Genomic DNA, 19,625 nt, shown 5'->3' with positions numbered 1-19,625 from the left:
CAGAGAACACCACAAAAACCTTTTTAAGGCCTGTCTAGGTAATACAGCCCTAATCTTAGAGTTAGGGAACATAGAAAAGTTAAACTCCTTGGTAGACTAAAATCAAATTTGCTGTGAAAAACTAAAATACTGGACTGATTCCAGAGTTTTACCATCACTTACAAGAATAGAAGAAATTTGGCCAGGCACAGTGGCTCATGCCTGTAATCCCAGCACTTTGGGAGGCCGATGTGGGCAGGTCACCTGAAGTTAGGAGTTCAAGACAAGCCTGGCCAACATGGTGAAACCCCATCTCTACTAAAAATACAAAAATAGGCCAGGCATGATGGCACGTGCCTGTGGTCCCAGCTACTCGGGAGTGAGACTCTGTTTAAAAAAAAAAAAAAAAACAGAATAGAAAAAATTTAAATGATCTACTAAAATGGCTTAATGTCTTAAACCAGAAGCACAGAGATAAACAGAGATAATCTATTCCACGTAGGTCAAATAACTGATCCAAGAGGCATAAACCAAAGGCATTTATATCAGCTAAATTTGCAGCAGTAAAGGATAATTTAGGGAATGATTTGAGAGAATATCCTACATTTCTTCATACATCCCAACTGCCATTTTCTAATGGCATGGGTTCCATGAACAGGGATGCATAGAAGTCATTCAAAGATTTGTTGAATGATACTGAATATGAATTTTGCATGAAATGGACAGAGAAAAGTATCTTACATTTGACTGAGAACTACCTGTAATTACAAGTCATTGAGAAACAAGGAGAAAGAGAACCAGTTTCTATATTACAGAATTCAGAAAAAACAAACACCAAAACTCTAAGCCATTTTACAAACAAATTCAATATGAAATCATTTACTTCCTGTTATATTCACTTCCAGGGTTACTTTTAGAAAACATATCCATATCAACATGGCTTCAAGCTTGCCTACTGGAGGAAGTGCAAACTTTAAGAAGATCATCTTCCCTCTCAGTTTATGGAACTTAAACATCACCAAGGAGAATGAAGGCTCATTGCCTATGGTTCATAAAAGAAATGTCCAAAAGCTTTGAATGCATAAACCAGCTAGAGTAGAATAAGGTTTCTTCCTATCAGATTGAAAAGAAGAGAGAAAAGAAAACTAAAAGGGTGTTAGACCAAGTTTTCCTCTTTTTTTTTTTTTTTTTATATGGAGTCTCGCTCTGTTGCCCAGGCTGAAGTGCAGTGGCGCAATCTCGGCTCACTGCAACCTCCGCCTCCTGGGTTCAAATGATTCTCCTGCCTCAGCCTCCCGAGAAGTTGGGACTACAGATGCCCACCACCACGCCCGGCTAATTTTTGTATTTTTACTAGAGATGGGGTTTCCCCATGTTGGTCAGGCTGGTCTTGAACTCCTGATCTCAGATGATCCGCCCGCCTCGGCCTCCCAAAGTGCTGGGATGACAGGCATGAGCCACCGCGCCTGGCCTCTCTTGTTTGTATTTAGAGTATTTAGAGTTGATTGTCAAAGCAGTGGTCCCTTTTGATCAGAGTGACTTAGAAAAATCAAGTAATTCCTATATAAATGATAGCTGAAATCTTCTGAAACCCAGGACTACTTATGCAATCACTTTTTAAAGATGATTCTTCCCTCTTTCACTGTGATTTTATGCAAGTAAAATCACACAAGTAGATGGGGAAACCAGAATCAACAGTCTCTGAGGGACTTTAGGCACAATTTGGCAGAGGGTCCCTGACTTCTTTTCTGCAATCTAATAGTGATTCAGCCATGGCCTCCTATGACTTCATCTGCTTACTGACTACAATGTCTTACATTTTCCTGAAAGATTTTTTGTTTACATGATAAATTCTAACCTCTGCATCTAACTATTGCTTTGCAATTTTGAGGTTAAATCACCTACACTGCTTTATGTAGGAGACAATCCTCAAACATATTGCCATTTGCCTGGGATCTCATAATGAAACATCTCCCTTCCCTCCACAACCACATACATAATACATTTTAAGAGCTGTTTAACTTAGAACTTCTCAAAAAATATATTTTGAAATACTAAGTTTCATTATATCCTTACTTATAGCCATGATAGTCACTTTTCCCAACAATGAGGGTCACCAGACCAAATCATTAGGGTAAATTTTGACATATATATCAATGGCCAGCATTTAGTCTAGGAATTCAAATATAACTAATGCTTTAAACACATAAGGAACTATAAAACCAAAGTGTGTGCTTAAGGCTAGGTCCACATGAGTAACATGGCCACATTATCAGTCAAAGAAATGCTCACGCCAGTCATTTTAACCACTGACTGAGATAACAGAATGACGGACTGTGCACAATGACTCAAGTGGCTATGCATATAAAAACAACCTAAATTCCAGTTGACAATGTGCACATTTTTGGAAGAACAAATAAGTACAATATAGACTAGAAGGTCTCTGAGATACTACTTTTTGCCTTTTTCACCATATCTTTTCCAATGGAACTTTGGAGTCTTGGTTCCGGACCTGCTGTATTTCTAAGAGGAACTCTTCCCATCACCATGCTGCCTTCTGAGCTAAAGGCAAGATATATTTGTGCTTCTGAATTGTACAGAGACAGACCTTCAGGAAAAATGTTCTAAATTTTCAAATGTACATCTTTTAAAATGTCTAACCTAAAAAAAATGAACAAACTGAAAAAAACATTTGTTCCTTTGTTATTAAAAATGACTGGTCTACAAAGGTTTTGTTTTCGTAGATGGGGCTACACAGTACGTAACTGAGACTGAAGACAAAAATTGAAAATTTGTGGTTTCTAAAAAGAGGAATAGGATATATAAGGTTGGCATTACCAGTTTTGGGGAGAAACACTGAATAAGTTAAGGGAAAAAAAAAAAGATGAGAATGAGTGATCTGTTTTATCTTAAGAAACTTTTGTTCCATACAGAATCTTTAAAATAGACAATTATATAAAATTTATCTATTATTCTTATGACATTTAAATAAGTTAACACACAGTGGAAAGAGTGGCATTAGTTATCTTCTTCCTCATCCCCTTTAATTACTGGAGCACCTAAAATGAAAAAGAAAATTATTACTGGTTATTCTCAAAAAATTGCTAAAATTCTAGATGAAAATATTTTCCTGGCAGGGCATGGTGGCTCATGCCTGTAATCCCAGCACTTTGGGAGGCTGAGGCAGGTGGATCACCTGAGGTCAGGAGTTCGAGACCATCCTGGCCAACATGGTGAAACCCCGTCTCTATAAAAATACAAAAATTAGCTGGGCATGGTGGCGGGTGGTAGTAATCCTAGTTACTCGGGAGGCTGAGGCAGGAGAATCGCTTGAACCTGGGAAGCAGAGGTTGCAGTGAGCCAAGATTACACCATTGCACTACAGCCTGGGTGACAATAGCAAAACTCCAACTCAGAAAAAAGAAAAACCTGAGAAGCTCTGAGATACTATGAAGTGTGCCATAATAAAAATAATTTCACAAAATAATCTCTTTAATTTCAAATTATCTGAAAAGCTTCTCAGGAGAATTCTCAAATGGTTTAGTATACATACTTATGAATATTAAGCCCCCTAACTGCTAAATCACAAATAAAAATGCCTATGGCCAGGCATGGTGGCTCACTGCCTCTAATTCCAGCACTCTGGGAGGCCAGATGAGAGGAGCGCTTAAGCCTAGGAGTTGGAGACCAGCCTGGGCAACATAGCGAGACCCCATCTCTACAAAAAATAAAAAAAATTAGCCAGGCATGGTGGTGTGAGCCTGTAGTCTTCAACTACTTTGGAGGCTGAGGTGGGAGGATCACTTGCGCCTGGGAGGTCCAGGTTGTGGTGAGCTGTAATTATGCCACTGCACTCCAGCCTGGGTGGCAGAGTAAGACCCTGTCTCAAAAAAAAAAAAAAAAAAAAAAAAAAAAAAAGCCAAGAAGTACCAAGTAGAAAAATAAAGTAAGTTCTGTACACGTTAAAAGCTTTCTATGGGCCGGGTGCGGTGGCTCACACCTGTAATCCCACCACTTTGGGAGGCCGAGGCGGGTGGATCACTTGAAGTCAGGGGTTCAAGACCAGCCTGGCGAACATGGTGAAACCCTGTCTCTACTAAAAATACAAAATTGGCTGGCCATTGTGGCGCATGCCTGTAATCCCATCTACTCAGAAGGCTGAGGCAGGAGAATCGCTTGAACCCGGGAGGTGGAGGTTGCAGTGAGCCAAGATTGTGCCATTGCACTCCAGCCTGGGTGACAGAGCAAGACTCCATCTCAAAAAAAAAGCTTTGTATGTTAAGCATAAAGAAATATTCCTCATTTCCCACAATGAAATGTGTAATCACAGTACTGCCAAAAATCTGAACTCCTCTAATTGTCGTTTTATATGACCTCCCCCAATTGCTGAACATTGGGGATACACTGAAAAAAAAAATCACTGTAGAGGAAACAAAGCACATCTCTGGCTCTCACTGGGCCAAGGGCCACCCAACTGAGCTTTAACATTTGAAGCCAGTCTGACCCCAGCTGAGTATTCAGTCTTAACTCTTCAGCCATTTACCCTGCACTCCAGCTAACCTGATCAGTCCATTGTCTCCCAAACTCATCTCACACACTTTTACCTCTGGCCTACTGGTTAACAAAGTTCCTTCATTTTTCCTTCCCTTTTCTTTTCTCTCCCCTTCTCTGAAGACTTTCTTTCTTCTTCTTTTATTTATTTATTTATTTATTTTTAGACAGGGCTTGCTATGTTGCCCAGGCTGGACTTGAACTCCCGGGCTCAAAGGATCTTCATGCCTCAGCCTCCCAAGTAGCTGGATCTACAGGTGCATACCACCGTGCCCTGCTTAAAGTTCCTTCATTTTGTAATGTCCTCCTCAACTCTCCTCCCATCTAAACCCTACCCTTTATGAAGAACAAACCCCAGTGCCTCTCTTCCTCAGTAATGCCTTCCAAGAGGGACATGTTCTTTACGGCAGTGAGCATAGTTTGACCTCTCTGTACACCCCCGAGCATTTGCTTGTGGGACAAGTGAACTTTTTGTTGACACGCAACATACAAAGTGTACAAATTATAATGTACAGATTGATAAATGTTTATAAAGTGAACATGAGCTAGTTACCAGCACCCCGATTTAAGAAAGAAAAGATTATCAGAACCCCCAAAACTGCCTCAGGCCTCCTGCCAGTCACTATACCCACAAAAGATATATTCTATCCTAATATCTAACACCATAGCTTATTTTCCTTGTTTTTTGTTTGTTTTTTTAAAGACAAGGTCTTGCTCTGTTACCCAGGCTGGAATGCAGTGGTGTGATCACAGCTCATTACAGCCTCAAACTCCCAGACTCAAGCAATCTTCCTGCCTCAGCCTCCCAAATAGGACCACAGGAATGATATAGTATGTTCCCTGTGTCTGGCTTCTTTTATTCAACATTATGTTTGTATGATTCATCCATGTTGTGTAAAATTGTAATTCATTCATTTTTACTGCTGTTTAATATTCCATTGTATGATTATGCCATATTTTATCTATCTATTCTATTGTTTGTGAACATTTAAGTGGTTTCTAATTTTTAGCTATTAATATACTGCTACTATGAACATCCTCATATGTGTCTTTTGGTAAACATTCATACCCTTTTCTTTGGGGTATGTAGTTAGGAGGGAAATTGCTGGGTCACAAGAAATGTACATGTAGAGCTTTTGTAGATGACGCCAATTTCCCAAAGTGGTTAATACCAAGTTACATTACCATCCTACAGGGTATAAGAGTTGCTTCACATCCTCACTAGCATTTGGTATTGTCCGTCTTTTTTATTTTAGATTTTTAACATCCCTCAGCTTTAGGCTGGGCGTGGTGGCTCACACCTGTAATTCCAGCACTTAGGGAGGCTGAGGTGGGTGGATCATGAGGTCAGGAGTTCAAGACCAGCCTGGTCAAGATGATGAGACCCCCGTCTCTACTAAAAATACAAAAATTAGCCGGGCGTGGTGGCGGGTGCCTGTAATCCCAGCTCCTCAGGAGGCTAAGGCAGAGAATTGCTTGAACCTGGGAGGTGGTGGCTGCAGCGAGCTGAGATCGCGCCACTGCACTCCAGCCTGGGTGACAGAGTGAGACTCCGTCTCAAAAAAAAAAAAAAGATCCCTCAGTTTTGCTTATGAGCAACAGAAGAGAAACAAAAACGGGCAAGTTTGCAGCTGTGGCCATCTCTGTTCTGGTCTATCCCACTGGTTTAGAATAGACTAAGGTGTTCTTCTAGGGGCTGTTCAGATTGACATGAAGTCAATACATGGTCCAAAAGGCCATAATGTAGCTTTGTCTATTCAAGTTCTACATTGGTGGTTCTATTTTATTCTTTTTTTTTTTTTTTTTTTGAGACAGAGTTTCACTCTTGTTACCCAGGCTGGAGTGCAATGTTGTGAGCTCGGCTCACTGCAACCTCCGCCTCCTAGGTTCAAGCGATTCTCCTGCTCCAGTCTCCCAAATAGCTGGGATTACAGGCATGTGCCACCATGCCTGGCTAATTTTATATTTTTAGTAGAGACGGGGTTTCTCCACGTTGGTCAGGCTGGTCTCGAACTGCCGACCTCAGGTGATCTGCCCGCCTCGGCCTCCCAAAGTGGTGGGATTATAGGTGTGAGCCACTGTGCCCGGCCTATTTTTTTTTTCTTTCTTTCTTTCCTTTTTTTTTTTTTTTTTTTTTGAGCCAGTCTTGTTCTGTTGCCCAGGCTGGAGTGCAGTGGCGCAATCTCAGCTCACTGCAACCTCCGCCTCCCGGGTTCAAGTGATTCTCCTGCCTCAGTCTCCCAAGTAGCTGGGATTATAGGCGCCTGCCACCACACCCAGCTAATTTTTGTGTTTTTAGTAGAGAGGGGGTTTCACCAGGTGGGCCAGGCTGGTCTCAAACTCCTGACCTCAGGTGATCCACCCACCTCGGCCTCCCAAAGTGCTGGGATTACAGGCTTGAGCCACTACACCCGGCCTCTATTTTATTAAGGGAAGAGGTTCGCTTTCTACGTACAACCCTGAAGGAAGTAAAGACAAATGATTTGAAATCAGGAGGCTGAGGCAGGAGAATCACTTGAACTTGGGAGGCGGAGCTTGCAGTGAGTTGCGATGGCACCACTGCATTCTAGCCTGGGTGACAGAGCAAGGCTCTGTCTCAAAAAAAATAAAATAAAATAAAGGCTGGGCACAGTGGCTCACACCTATAATCCCAGCATTTTAGGAGGCCGAGGTGGGCGGATCACGAGGTCAAGAGATCAAAACCATCCTGGCCAACATGGTGAAACCCCATCTCTACTAAAAATACAAAAATTAGCTGGGGGTGGTGGCACGCGCCTGTAGTTCCAGCTACTCGGGTGGCTGAGGCAGGAGAATTGCTTGAACCTGGGAGGCGGAGGTTGCAGTGAGCCAAGATTGCACCACTGTACTCCAGCCTGGGCAACAGAGCCAGACTCTAAAAAAAAAGAATGACAGACTGAATTTCTTAACAGCCCAGCTGAATTGAATTGGGGAGGTAGTGTTCAAAGTCAAAATGAGGTCGATTTATACTGAAATATTTCTTATACACTTGCATTTTGGGATTGAGTTAAAATCTAAAATAATTATAACTCTTTATTTTGTTTCTGAGACAGAGTCTCGCTCTGTTGCGCAGGCTGGAGTGCAGTGGCATCATCTTGGCTCACTGCAACCACCGCCTCCCAGGTTCAAGCAATTCTCCTGCCTTAGCCTCCTGAATAACTGAGATTACAGGCGCCCACTACCAGGTCCAGCTAGTTTTGTATTTTTAGTGGAGATGGGGTTTCACCATGTTGGCCAGGCTGGTCTGGAACTCCTGACCTCAAGTGATCCTCCCACTTCGGCCTCCCAAAGTGCTGGGATTACAGGTGTGAGCCACCACACCCAGCTAATAACATATATTTTGAATACTTACTTTATGTTAAGCACAACATTTAGCATAGATTATCTCCATGTGTTCAGTGTTTCACATAGATTATTTCAATTAATCCTCATAATAATACTCTGATATATGTTCTAAAATGATTACTAATGATACTATTATCATCTCCAGTTTTTAGATTACAAATGAACAAGGTTTGGTGAGATTAATTAATTAGCACAATTTCACAGACTATTAAGTGGAGGAGCTGGGACTTGATACAGTTAATCAGGGTTATCTACTGATGCTGACACTGATCTTAAGATATTGGGAAACTAAGACTGGGGATGAGGGGAGAGACAGAGAGAGAGAACACCACAATTTTGATCAAATTGTAAAAAAGCAACTGCTTACCATGTATTTCTGATTATTCTGCAGAATCAGAATTTTTGATTCTGATCAAAATTTGTGACCTTTGTATCACCTTTCTGACTTGAGAATAAGCCTAACTTTTCTTTTTTTAACTTGCTTAAATGAGCCAGAAGTTTATTTTCCTTTTACATAAAAGTACAAGTAGATAGTAGATAGACATGGAACTTTATGTTGTCTGGAAGTGAAGATCCTTCTCTCTCTCTTTTTTTTTTTGAGATGGAGTTTCACTCTCGTTGCCCAGGCTGGAGTGTAGTGCCACAATCATGGCTCACCACAACCTCCGCCTCCCAGATTCAAGCGATTCTCCTGCCTCAGCCTCCCGAGTAGATGGGGTTACAGGCATGCACCACCACATCCGGTTAATTTTGTATTTTTGGTAGAGATGGGGTTTCTCCATGTTGGTCAGGCTGGTCTCGAACTCCCAACCTCAGGTGATCTGCCCGCCTCGGCCTCCCAAAGTGCTAGGATTACAGGCGTGAGCCACTGCACCTGGCCAGGATCCTTCTCTCTTACTGCTTGCATGGGTGACCTCTTTGTGATACAGGGAAGAGTGAGAAAAGGAGGAGGCTCAGCACCAAACCCTGAATAATTCCAGCTTTAATCCAACATAACAGAAGGAAATTTATATCAGGAAAAAATAAATATACAATTTTTAAAAAATAAATACAGGGTTTTTCTCACTATATTGCGAAGGCTGGACTCAAACTCCTGACCTCAAGCAATTTTCCTGCCTCATTGAATAGCTTGGGACTACAGAAACGTGCCACTGTGACTGGCTCCACGTAGATTTATAAGGTCTAGCTTTCTTTCCTTTTTTTTTGAGATGGAATTTCACTCTTTTTTGCCCAGGCTGGAGTGCAATGGCACAATCTCAGCTCACTGCAACCTCCGCCCGCCGAGTTCAAGCGATTCTCCTGCCTCAGCCTCCCGAGTAGCTGGGATTACAGGTGCCCGCCACCACGCCTGGCTAATTTTTGTATTTTTAGTAGAGATGGGGTTTCACCATGTTGGCCAGGCTGGTCTCGGACTCCTGACTTTCGGTGATCCACCTGCCTCAGCCTCCCAAAGTGCTAGGATTACAGGCGTGAGCCACTGTGCCCGGCCAGGCCTAGCTTTCTTATAAGCTTTTGGTCTAGGGAGAATCTTGTACCGGTCTAAATATCCTAGCAGTTTTTCATCTCACCTTGGCTCAAACCTAGACCATTCAATTTTATATAGATAGAAATGACCTGGAAGATCAGAGGTATTTTTTCCTTAGTTTTTCTCCTCTTCATGATTCCATGCCACAAATTCCATTTTTATGCCTAGAAGACATGTCTAAGCCAGCTCAGAATCACTCACCATCCAGCTTTTTCAGTTTGGGCACTCTCTTGGTTGCTTCTTCAATCCAGTTATTCTCAGCAGAATGTTTCTCTTCCAAGGGATTGCCTACAAACACCAGGTCTTCCAGGCATGGCAGTTCTGCCAGCTTCACAAACTCAGCTACAAGTAAAAGAATATTTTCCATATTAAAACAGCAAGTTTTGGCCAGGTGTGGTGGCTCACGCCTGTAATCCCAGAATTTTGGGAGGACAAGGCGGGCGGATCACGAGGTCAGGAGATCGAGACCATCCTGGCTAACACAGTGAAACCCCATCTCTACTAAAAATACAAAAATAAGCCAGGCGTGGTGGCGGGCGCCTGTAGTCCCAGCTACTCAGGAGGCTGAGGCAGGAGAATTGCTTGAACCCGGGAGACAGAGGTTGCAGTGAGCCGAGATTGCACCAATGCACTCCAGACTGGGCAACAGAGCAAGACTCTGTCTCAAAAAAAAAAAAAAAAAAACCCAGCAAGTTTTACTGTTACAATTTTGGGGATTAAAATCCAATATCATTAACCCTCAGTTTGTGACTATTGATGACAATTAGTTGTTTAAGATTTTGAAGGAAGCTAGGAAAGTTATACCATATAAAGTCATTCTCAGAAGACATTACAGGATGGGAGGGTAAAAGAAGACATACCTCTCTACTTTAAATGCTAGCATAAGGATAAAGTAAGACGAGATGAGATTCAGTCAAAAAGAACAAATCACTCTCCAGTGACAGGTCTTCTTCATGCTGTGCTGCATCAGTGTAGGTTAAGCTAACCTGCCTTTGTCTGTACCCATTCCCTCATCTTTGAATTCTTAAAACAACTCATTCAAATCTCTATTGCAGAACTTATCACACAGTTTTGCTTTTTTTTTGTTTTGAGAAAGAGTCTCCTTCTGTCACCCAGGCTGGAGTGCAACGGCATGATCTCCACTCACTGCAACCTCTGCCTCCCAGGTTAAAGCAACTCTCATGCCTCAGCCTCCCAAGTAGCTGGGACTACAGGCATGTACCACCACACCTGGCTATGTTTTTGTATTTTTGTATTTTTACAAAAAAAATTTTGGGTTTTGCTATGTTGGCCAGGCTAGTCTCAAACTCCTGACCTCAGGTGATCTGCCCACCTTGGCCTCCCTAATTGTTGGGATTACCAACAAGAGCCACTGCGCCTGGCCTCTTATCACAGTTTTATAATTATCAGCTTACAAACTAATTTTCCCGACTAAGCTGTGAACTCCTTGAGGGCAGGGATAATGTCCTATTCAACTATGTATCCAAAGAGACTGGTATAGTTCATCGCATATAACTGAATGAATTATGTACAATAAAAAGCGAAGTAACATAGATATCAAATAAGTCTTCTACCTATGAAGTATTAAATTTAAACTAATTACTTCAGCCTTTGGATAATAGCTTAAATTTTTTTCATGACTAATAGGACGAGGACCTATCAGATTATATTCATCCTAATTTTTTTTTTCAAGTTCTTTCACTTTTTTTATTTTTATTATACTTTAAGTTTTAGGGTACTTGTGCACAACGTGCAGGTTTGTTATATATGTATACATGTGCCATGTTGGTATGCTGTACCCATTAACTCGTCATTTAACGTTAGGTATTTGAGACGGAGTCTCGCTCTGTTGCCCAGGCTGGAGTGCAGCGGCGCGATCTCGGCTCACTGCAAGCTCCGATTCCCGGGTTCACGCCATTCTCCTGCCTCAGCCTCCCGAGTAGCTGGGACTCCCGAGTACGCCCGGCTAATTTTTTTGTATTTTTAGTAGAGACGGGGTTTCACTGTGTTAGCCAGGATGGTCTCGATCTCCTGACCTCGTGATCCACCCGCCTCAGCCTCCCAAAGTTCTGGGATTACAGGTGTGAGCCACCGCGCCCGGCCCATCCTAAGTAAATATTTAAATATAAATGTTAACCATTTAAAATTTAGAAACTCCTATAGCTACTTCTCTCTGAGCTTAGACATAAATGTTCCCACTTTCTCTCTGTGCTTAGAAATAAACGTTCTCGTTTTGCATCTTTTCCCTCTCGGACTATTTTCTATAAACAGGCGGTAGAAGGTTAGCAAAGGGCCACTCTCCGCTTACCCCAGTCTTTTACCAGGTTATTAGACATGTAGAGAATCTTCAACTTCTTCATTACGTGGATTCCTTTCAACTTCTCAATAAAATTGTAGGAGATCCACAGTTCTTCTAACGTGTCCCCTACTGCCTCCTGAAAAAGAACAAAATTTGATTTATGTTTATGTTTAACCTTTTCTTTCTGTCTCCTTCTTTATAAAGATATACATAATGACTTTCAAAGTGAACTTAGACCCTGCCTGTCTACTTGTAGAAGAGCTAGTAGTTGTGTGGGAGTTTTTTTTTTCCTCATTGAGGGAGCTAAGTAGAACATTCCATTCCCTTCTTCAAACCAATCTGAACTCTTCCTTCTCTGATTGCTCCACTAAAAAAAAAAAAAAAAAAAAAAAAAAAAAAAAAAAAAATCACAAAACATAATACGTTACTAAGAATAGCTACTGAAATCACCAAGAGGGGAAATAATGGCACTATCTTATCACATTCATTAATGGTACGGTTTTCAAATTACATTCCTATAGAGTATATTACTTGGTCCTTACAACATCTGCTTTAAAGCAGATAAGGCAGGTTATTTGATTTCTATTATAGGGGGATTAAGGGCTTTTTCTAAGAACACACTGCTATTAAATAATAGAGCTAGGTCTAAAATTCAGGGTCTTCTCCAACATTTATTATGATAATTTTCAAACACAAAAAAGTTGTTTTTTGTTTTGTTTTGTTTGAGACAGGGTCTCGCTCTGTCACCCAGACTGGGGTGCAGTGGCACACTCACAGCTAACTGCAGCCTCAACCTCCCCTGGACTCAAGGAATCCTCTCACCTCAGCCTCCCTAGTAGCTGGGACGACAGGGGCACACTACCACATCTGGCTAATTTTTGTCTTTTTGGTAGAGATGGGTTTTGTAGAGATGTTGTCCAGGCTGGTCTTGAACTCCTGGACTCAAGGGATCTGCCCGCCTCGGCCTCCCAAAGTGCTGGGATTAAGGCATGAGCCATTGTGCCCAGCCAATAATACAATTTCCTGTAAGTATTTGTTAAGTAGATAATAAAGACAAGATTTTTGTGAAGCAGTCTAGTGAATATCAACGAGGAAAACCTGGCAAAGTTTGAGTGAATCAATTCAGTGAAATCTGTCATTAAATAAGCTGACTCTTTCGAGAATTGGACAATAACTGAACAGTCATTTAGCAAACTGGTCAGCTTCTGCATGTAAACAAGCCATTTCTCCCCTCAGTTTCTTACTCTGTAAAATGAGGAGATTGGAGCAATGAAATACCATCTGATACCCATTAGGATAGCTACTATCAAAATCACAGAAAATAGTAAGTATTAGTGAGGATGTGGAGAAATTGGAACTCTGTACACGGTTGGCAGGGAGGTAAAATGGTGCAGCTGCTATGGAAAACAATTTGGCAGTTCCTTAAAAAATTAAAACAATTATCATATGATAATTGATATCACTTAACAAGGGATCCAGCCATTCCACTTCTCGGCACGTATTCAGAAGAAATGAAAGTGGGATCTCGAGATATTGGTACACCCATGTTCACAGTAGCAAATTCACAATAGCCAAAAGATGGACGTGACCCAAGTGTCCACTGATAGACAAACGGATAAACAAAATATGGTATATACATACCGTAATAGAATATCATTTAATATTAAGCAGGAATGGGCTGGGTGCAGTGGCTCACATCTGTAATCCCAACACTTTGGGAAGCCAAGGCGGGCGGCTCACCTGAGGTCAGGAGTTTGAGACCAGCCTGGCCAACATGGTAAAATCCCATCTCCACTAAAAATATTAAAAAATTAGCCGGGCATGGTGGCACATGCCTGTAGTCCCAGCTACTTCGGTGGCTGAGGCAGAAGAATCACTTGAACCTGGGAGGTGGAGGTTGGAATGAGCCGAAAATGCGCAACTGCACTCCAGCCTCAGCGATACAGCGAGACTCAGTCTCAAAAAAAAACAAAAAACAAAAAAAAAAAACTAAGCAGAAAGGAAATTCTGACACATGCTACAACATGGATGAAACTTGAGGATATTACACTAAGTTAAATAAGCCAGTCACAAAAAGATAAATGCTGTATGATACTACTTATATGAAATACCTAGAGTAGTTAAATTTGTAAAGACGGAAAGTGGAATGGTGGGTGCCAGGGATGGGGGAAGAGGCAGTAGGAAGCTATTGTATGCTTACAGAGATTCAGACACGCAAGATGAAGAGAGTTCTGGAGATGGATGGTGATGGTTGTGCAAGTCTACTTACTACCACTGAACTATACACTTAAAAATGCTTTAGATGGTAAACTTTATGTTATGTATATTTCACCACCATAAAAAACATTGGAAAAAATAAGGAAGTTGGACAAGTTCTTTAAGGTTCCTCTCAGCTATTAGAATTTGATTTTTTAAGGTCAACAAACCATTGTAAGTATTGAAAACAAAAAAGTAAATGTCTACTCTGTAAATAATATGTTGGAGGTTACAGAAGTGGGAGAGCTTTATGAAATGCCATAAAATCTCTCTATTTTTTAAATTTGTTTTTTAATTTAGAGACAGGGTCTCGATCTGTTACCCAGGCTGCAGTACAGGGCACAATCAGCTCACTGCAGCCTTGAACTCCTGGGCTCAAGTGATCCTCCTGCCTCAGCCCCCTGAGTAGTTAGAACAGGCACATGCCACCATGCTTGGCTAATTAAAAAAAAATTTTTTTTTTTGTAGAGACAAGGGTCTCACTATGTTGTCTAGGCTGGTCTCAAACTCCTGGCCTCAAGCAATCCTGCCTCGACCTCCCAAAGTGCTAGGACTATAGGCGTGAGCCACCATGCCCAGCTGACCTCTATTTTGGACTATATGTAATGATGAATGATGATGATGATTATTGCTCTGTATAAAGTAATGAATCCAGGTAACACAATGTTGCTTGAAAATTCTTGTGGGGATGTGATTTATAAACAGTTAAGAATTGTTGGTAGGTAGTTGATTACATGTTAAGTATGCAAAAATAAATGGCTTTTATATTATTTAATATAAACAGGAAGGGTGTTAAAGAGAAATGCATCATAGCAACAAAAACTATAAATTACCCAGGAAATTAAAAATAGAACTACCATATGATTCAGCAATCTCACTACAGGGTATATAGCCAAAAGAAATGAAAATAGTATGTCAAAGAGATAGCTATCAGCACTCCCATGTTTACTGCAGCACTATTCACAATAGCCAAAATATGGAATCAACCTAAGTGTCCAATAATGAATGAATGGATAAGGAAAATATGGTATATCACACAATGGAATACTATTCAGCCATAAAAAAGCATGAAATCCTGTCATTTGCTACAATGTGAATGAACCTGGAGAACATTATGTTAAGTGACACATCAGACACAGAATGACACGGCATGATCTCACTCATATGTGGAATCTAAAAAAGTTGATCTCAGCCAGGTGCGGTAGCTCACGTCTGTAATCCCAGCACTTTGGGAGGCCGAGGTGGGTGGATCACTTGAGGTCAGCAATTTGAGACCAGCCTGACCAACATGGTGAAACCCCGTCTCTACTAAATATATAAAATTAGCCAGGCGTGGTGGTGGCCACCTGTAATCCCAGCTACCTGGGAGGAAGAGGCAAGAGAATCGCTTGAACCTGGAAGGTGGGGGTTGCAGTGAGCCAAGATCACACCATTGCACTCCAGCCTGGGTAACAAGGGTGAACTTGTTATTCTCAAAATAATAATAATAATAATAATAATAATAATAATAAATAAAAAAAGTTGATCTCATGGAAGTAGAGAGCAAAACAGTAGTTACCAGAGACTGGAGAGGGGGGTGGTGGGCTGAGGGGAGGATGGGAATAAGTTGGTAAATGAGTACCAAGTTACAATTATATAGGAGAATAAGCTCTGGTGTTCTATTGCACAGCAGGTTAACTATAGTTAACAATAATGTATACGGTCATGCAATGTATAACATTTCAATCAATGATTGACTCTATACACAATGTGGTCCCATAAGATTATAATAGGGCTGAAAAATTCCTATTGCCTAGTGATATCACAGCAGTCATAATGTGGTAGCACAAGGCATTCATGTTTGTGGTGATACTAGTGTAAACAAACCTACTGAGCCACCAGCCGTACACACACATAACACATACACTTATGTATAGTACATAATAATGATAGTAAATGACAATATTACTGGTTTATGTATTTACTATACTTTTTATAGTTATTTTAGATATACCCCTTCTACTTATTAAAAAAAGTTAACTGTAGGCTGGGCACGGTGGCTCACGCCTGCAATCCCAGCACTTTGGGAGGCCGAGGTGGGTGGATCACCTAAGGTAGGGAGTTCGAGACCAGCCTGACCAACATGGAGAAACCGTCTCTACTAAAAATACATTAGCTGGGCGTGGTGGCACACGCCTGTAATCCCAGCTACTCGGAAGGCTGAGGCAGAAGAATCGCTTGACCCTGGGAGGCGGAGGTTGCGGTGAGCCGAGATTGTGCTGTTGCACTCTGGCCTGGGCAACAAGAGCGAAACTCCGACTCAAAAAAAAAAAAAAAAAAAAAAAACTAACTGTAAAACAGCCTCAGGCAGGTCCTTAAGGAGGTATTCTAGAAAGAAGGCACTGTTGTCGTAGGAAATGGTAGCTCCATGTGTGTTACTGCCCCTGAAGACTTTCCAGTGGGACAAGATGTGGAGGTGGAAGACAGTGATATTGACTCTGGGTAGGCCTAGGCTAATGTATGTGTTTGTGTCTTCATTTTTAACAAAAATGTGTAAAAAAGATTTAAAAATTTAAAGATAGGAAAAAGCTTATAGAAAGCTTATAGAATAATGAAATAAAGAAAATATTTTTGTACTGCTATACAATGTGTTTGTGTTTCCAGCTGTTATTACAAAAAAGTCAAAAATTTAAAAAAATATTGAAAAGTTTTTAAAATTAAAAAAGTTGGCCGGGCGCAGTGGCTCATGCCTGTAATCCCAGCACTTTGGGTGGCCGAGGCGGGCAGATCACTTGAGGCCAGGAGTTCGAGACTAGCCTAGCCAACACAGAGAAACCCTATCTGTACTAAAAAAAAAAAAAAAAAAAAAAATTAGCCAGGCATGGTGGTGAGCACCTGTGATCCCAGCTACTCGGGAGGCTGAGGCAGGAGAATAGCTTGAACCTGGGAGGCAGAGATTGCAGTGAACTGAGATTGAGCCACTGCACTCTAGCCTGGGCAACAGAGCAAGACTCCATCTCAAAAAAAAAAAAGTTACAGTAAGCTAAGGTTAATTTCTTATTGAAGAAATAAAAACATATTAATATTATTATTTTTGAGACAGAGTTTTGCTCTTGTTGCCGCTGAAGTACAAAGGTGGGATCTCGACTCACTGCAACCTCCACCTCCCAGGTTCAAGCGATTCTCCTGCCTCAGCCTTCCAAGTAACTGGAATTACAGGCATGCACCACCACGCCTCGCTAATTTTGTATTTTTAGTAGAGATGGGGTTTATCCATGCTGGTCAGGCTGGTCTCGAACTCCCAACCTGAGGTCATCCGCCTGCCTCAGTCTCCCAAAGTGCTGGGATTACACACATGAGCCACCACACCCGGCTAGACATATTATTTTTATTTATTTATTCATTTATTTAGAGGCAGGGTCTTGCTCTGTTGTCCAGGCTGGAGTGCAGTAGTGTGATCACAGCGCACTGCAAACTCTAACTCCTGGGCTCAAGCAATCCTCAGTTTCCTGATACCTAGGACTACAGTGTGCATCACCACACCCAACTAATATATATATATATATATATATTTTTTTTTTTTTGTAGAGATGGGGTCTCGCTATGTTGTCCATGCTTGACTCCAACTACTGGCCTTAAGTGATCCCACCGCCTCAGCCTCCTCAAGTGCTGGCATTACAGATGTGTGCCACTGTGCCCAGCTAAAACATTGTTTATAAATTAAGTGTAGCCTGTGTACAGTGTTTTATAAAATCTACAGTTGTGGACCGGGCGCGGTGGCTCATGCCTGTAATCCCAGCACTTTGGGAGGCCAAGGCGGGTAGATCACCTGAGGTCAGGAGTTCGAGACCAGCCTGGCCAACATGGTGAAACCCCACCTCTAGTAAAAAATATAAAAACTAGCCGGGCATGGTGGTGGGCTCCTGCAATCCCAGCTATTCAGGAGGCTAAGGCAGGAGAATTGCTTGAACCCAGGAGATGGAGGTTGCAGTGAGCCGACAGGGTGCCACTGCACTCCAGCCTCAGTGACAGAGTGAGACTCCGTCTCAAAAAACAACAACAACAACAAAAAACCAACAACAACAAAAACCAACAACAAAAAAAATCTACAGTTGTGTACGGTAATGTCCTAGGCCTTCACATTCACTCATCACTCACTCCCTGACTCATCCAGAGAAACTTGCAGTCCTGCAAGCTCCATTTATGATAAATGCTCTATACACCTGTATCATTTCTCGTATTTTACACTGTATTTTTACTGTACTTTTTCTATGTTTAGATATACAAATACTTACCATTGTGTTCCAACTGCCTGCAGCACTCAGTACAGTGATATGCTGAGCAGGTTTGTGGCCTAGGAGCAATAGGCTAAACCATATAGCTTATGTATGTAGTAGGCTATACCATCTAGGTTTGTGTAAGCACACTCGGTGATGTTCACACAACAAGATTGCCTAATGTTGCATTTCTCAGAATATATCCCAGTCATTATGTGATGCATGACTGTATTTCAAAATAGCTAGAAGATTTTTAATGTTCTCACTACAAATAAATAATAAGTGTTTGAGTGATTGATATGCTAATCACCTTGGTTTGATCATTATACAACGTATATATACGTATCAAAACATTGCATTGTACCCCATGAATAAGTATAATTATAATGTGTCAATTTAAGAATTACTCAGAAATAAATCTTTGTATATGAAATATACAAGGTCTTATAGGAATTAAAACTATGGAATTCTACTGAAGGACATAAAAAATATGAATACATCTTTTCATAAGATTCATTATTATAAAGATATAACTTCTCTCCAAATCAACCCACAAATTTAATATTTAGGAGTTTTTTCATACATGGACAAAGATGGTAGAGCAACACAGCTTGTACAAAAGACTGCAACAACCTAAGTGTCTGTCAGCTGTGGACTAGCTAAATATATTAATACTATGCATTGAGGAAAACAACAAGGTGGAACTTACCTGTATGTGCTGAAATGGAATAATTTGCAAGATATATTAAGATAATTTGATAAAATGATTCTCAAGTTTCTCTGAAGAGTAAATGCCCATAAATATTTTGAAAAAGGAGAGAAGATTTTTCTTGATATCAAAATAAATTCTAAAGTTAAAGAAAATTAAAGCAGCATGATATTGAAGCTGAAATTTATAGAAAGAACAACAAACAGAAAGAAACTGACCATCCAGGAACCTACCCATGCATATCCAGGAGTTTAGCAGGTGGCATTTCCAAACAGTAGGAAAAAGAGACTTTTCAATAAATGGCTAACCAATTAAAGAAAGAAAAAAAAGAGACATGATACCTGCACCTCATGATACATGTAAAAATAAACTCCAGATGAATTAAGAGTATAGACTTAAAATTTTTAATTAAAAAAGAGAAGATAAGACTATTTTTACAATCTAGTACCTAGGACCTTCTATGTAAAATACAAAACACTGAAATCATAAAGATTTGACTAACAAAAATTTTTAAATACCATTTGGCAACCACGAATAAGGTAAAAAGACAAGAAACAAACTAAGAGAAAATATATTAGTAGTTTTGAAAACTGCATTAAATTTCAATATGGAAACTAAGATCAGATTGCCAGGGTCTGACTAGCAATCTTCCTCTTCTCTGCCTCCCCTTTCCTTCTGCCCTTCTCC

The 19,625-nt window shown here is 40.9% G+C and overlaps 1 protein-coding gene across 1 annotated transcript in view; it reads right to left on the bottom strand.

The window, feature by feature from the left end:
- Positions 1 to 826: 826 nt before the first annotated feature.
- DNAL1 (dynein axonemal light chain 1) overlaps positions 827 to 19,625 on the bottom strand; it is a 53,164-nt gene continuing 34,365 nt past the window's right edge. The window contains exons 6-8 of the mRNA XM_024231705.3: positions 11,727 to 11,853; positions 9,620 to 9,760; positions 827 to 3,038 (exon numbers count right to left, since the gene is read on the bottom strand). Of these exons, the coding sequence (XP_024087473.1) occupies positions 2,998 to 3,038; positions 9,620 to 9,760; positions 11,727 to 11,853 (309 nt within the window). The 3' untranslated portion in view covers positions 827 to 2,997. The remainder of the gene's footprint in view (positions 3,039 to 9,619; positions 9,761 to 11,726; positions 11,854 to 19,625) is intronic.

This window comes from Pongo abelii, chromosome 15 (genome assembly GCF_028885655.2).
Source record: "Pongo abelii isolate AG06213 chromosome 15, NHGRI_mPonAbe1-v2.0_pri, whole genome shotgun sequence".
Taxonomy (NCBI): Eukaryota; Metazoa; Chordata; class Mammalia; order Primates; family Hominidae; genus Pongo; species Pongo abelii.
Note: the sequence above shows the minus strand (reverse complement) of the source record. Positions and strands in the feature narration are given on the sequence as shown.